At 44.2% G+C, this 1662-nt stretch overlaps 1 protein-coding gene across 1 annotated transcript; it reads right to left on the bottom strand.

Annotated features, from left to right (window-relative positions):
- Positions 1 to 241: 241 nt before the first annotated feature.
- LOC102716465 (calmodulin-like protein 5) lies at positions 242 to 1048 on the bottom strand. The gene has a single exon (XM_040529489.1). The coding sequence runs from the start codon at positions 887 to 889 to the stop codon at positions 398 to 400; it is 492 nt and encodes a 163-aa protein (XP_040385423.1). The 5' UTR covers positions 890 to 1048; the 3' UTR covers positions 242 to 397.
- Between the last annotated feature and the right edge of the window lie 614 nt (positions 1049 to 1662).

Here is a 1662-nt window from a genome sequence, read left to right as displayed (position 1 = left end):
ACTTGTTTTATTCTTTCAACAACAACCAAAAAAAAAGGAAAAAGATATTACTACTACTCATATGAGCAGAGTTAACACTTTCATTTCATCAAAAGGAAACAAAGGATAAACTGTTCCCCAGGGTATGTATAATTTGATCATAGGATCCAATTAGATTAAGTAACTGAGAACCTCTTTGGAATGTACGAATTTTTTACATAATTTTTACATAAGACAGTATAATTAATGACCTCAAATTTTGTTTGAAAATCTTCCAAACCGAAGATACCATAATTAATCGAGAGGCCAAATTAAATGACAGTGATTAAGGAATGCTGTGTAGTAGGCCCAGCTATAGCTAGCATAATTAGCTAGGTAATTAAATAAAATGAGAAGACAAAAAAAAAAGGCTGGATTTTTATTGGTCGGAGAGCATCATCATCCTGACGAACTCGTCGAAGTTGACCTGGCCGTCGCCGTCGAGGTCGGCCTCCCGGATCATCTGCTCCACCTCCTCGTCGGTGAGCTTCTCGCCGAGGCTGATCATGACGTGCCTGAGCTCCGCCGCCGAGATGAGGCCGTCCTGGTCCTTGTCGAACACCTTGAACGCCTCCCGGAGCTCCTCGTCGGCGTCGGCGCCGCCCCCCGCGCCGCCGCCGCCGCCGCAGCGGACGGCCTTCCTGGCCATGAGGGCGAGGAACTCGGCGAACTCGATGGTGCCGTTGCCGTCGGCGTCGACGTCGCGGATCATCTCGGCCAGCTCCTCCCTGGTGGGCGTCTGGCCCAGCGAGCGCACCACCGTGTCCAGCTCCTCCAGCGTGATGCAGCCGTCGCCGTCCTTGTCGAAGAAGGAGAACGCCTCCCTGAACTCCGCTATCTGCTCCTGCCTCAGCTGCACCACCTCCCCCATTATCTTAATTATCGCAAGCTCGATCAAGAAGCTAGCTAGCTAGGTTTGGAGCTGAGAAGAAGATGAAGAAGCTGTGAATGGTTTAGGGCAAGGGAGAGGGGGAGTGTTTATATAGGGCAGGCGCCATGGATGGCCGGATGGATGGAGAGGGGTGGAGTAATGGCGATCGGAAATTAATCTGAACGTACGTGTGGAGAGAAAAGGAGGAGGAAGAAGAAGGTGGCATTGACTTTTTCAGGGACTCGTTCAAATTCAGTTCCACGATTCCAATCGCCATCAAGATTTTGGATTATCACTTTTCACTATTAGGTTGGGTTCTTTTTGGCTTTTTTTTCTCTCGATTTCTATCCACACGTCTTCAAACTGCTCAATGGTGTTTTTATTAAAAAAGTTCCAATATAAAGTTATTTGAAAAATTAAATATTTAGGTTTTAATAATTAATACTTAATTAGATATGCACTAGTTATGTTTCTGTGAATTTTTTTAAGTCAACAGCTGAATTGAACACAGCCTTTTAGAGTACAAATAAATGAATTAACTGTGATAAAGTTAAAAGTTTATATTAGATGGGAAACTTTTAATTTATATAGAAAACTCTTCCTTTTTGCACGAAATACACCGCGTAACCACTTGCCCGCAAAAAAAAAAGAAAAAGAAAAAATCAATATCTGCATAGGAAACGTCAGTCAACTAGTTTTATTAGGTTGATTTTCTATGGCTGCTAGCTACCTCGCTAGCTAGGTCAAAAGTGTGATCTGCATATATGCGGCTT

This window comes from Oryza brachyantha, chromosome 12 (assembly GCF_000231095.2).
Source record: "Oryza brachyantha chromosome 12, ObraRS2, whole genome shotgun sequence".
Lineage (NCBI taxonomy): Eukaryota > Viridiplantae > Streptophyta > Magnoliopsida > Poales > Poaceae > Oryza > Oryza brachyantha.
This window is presented reverse-complemented; position numbering and strand designations above follow the sequence as displayed.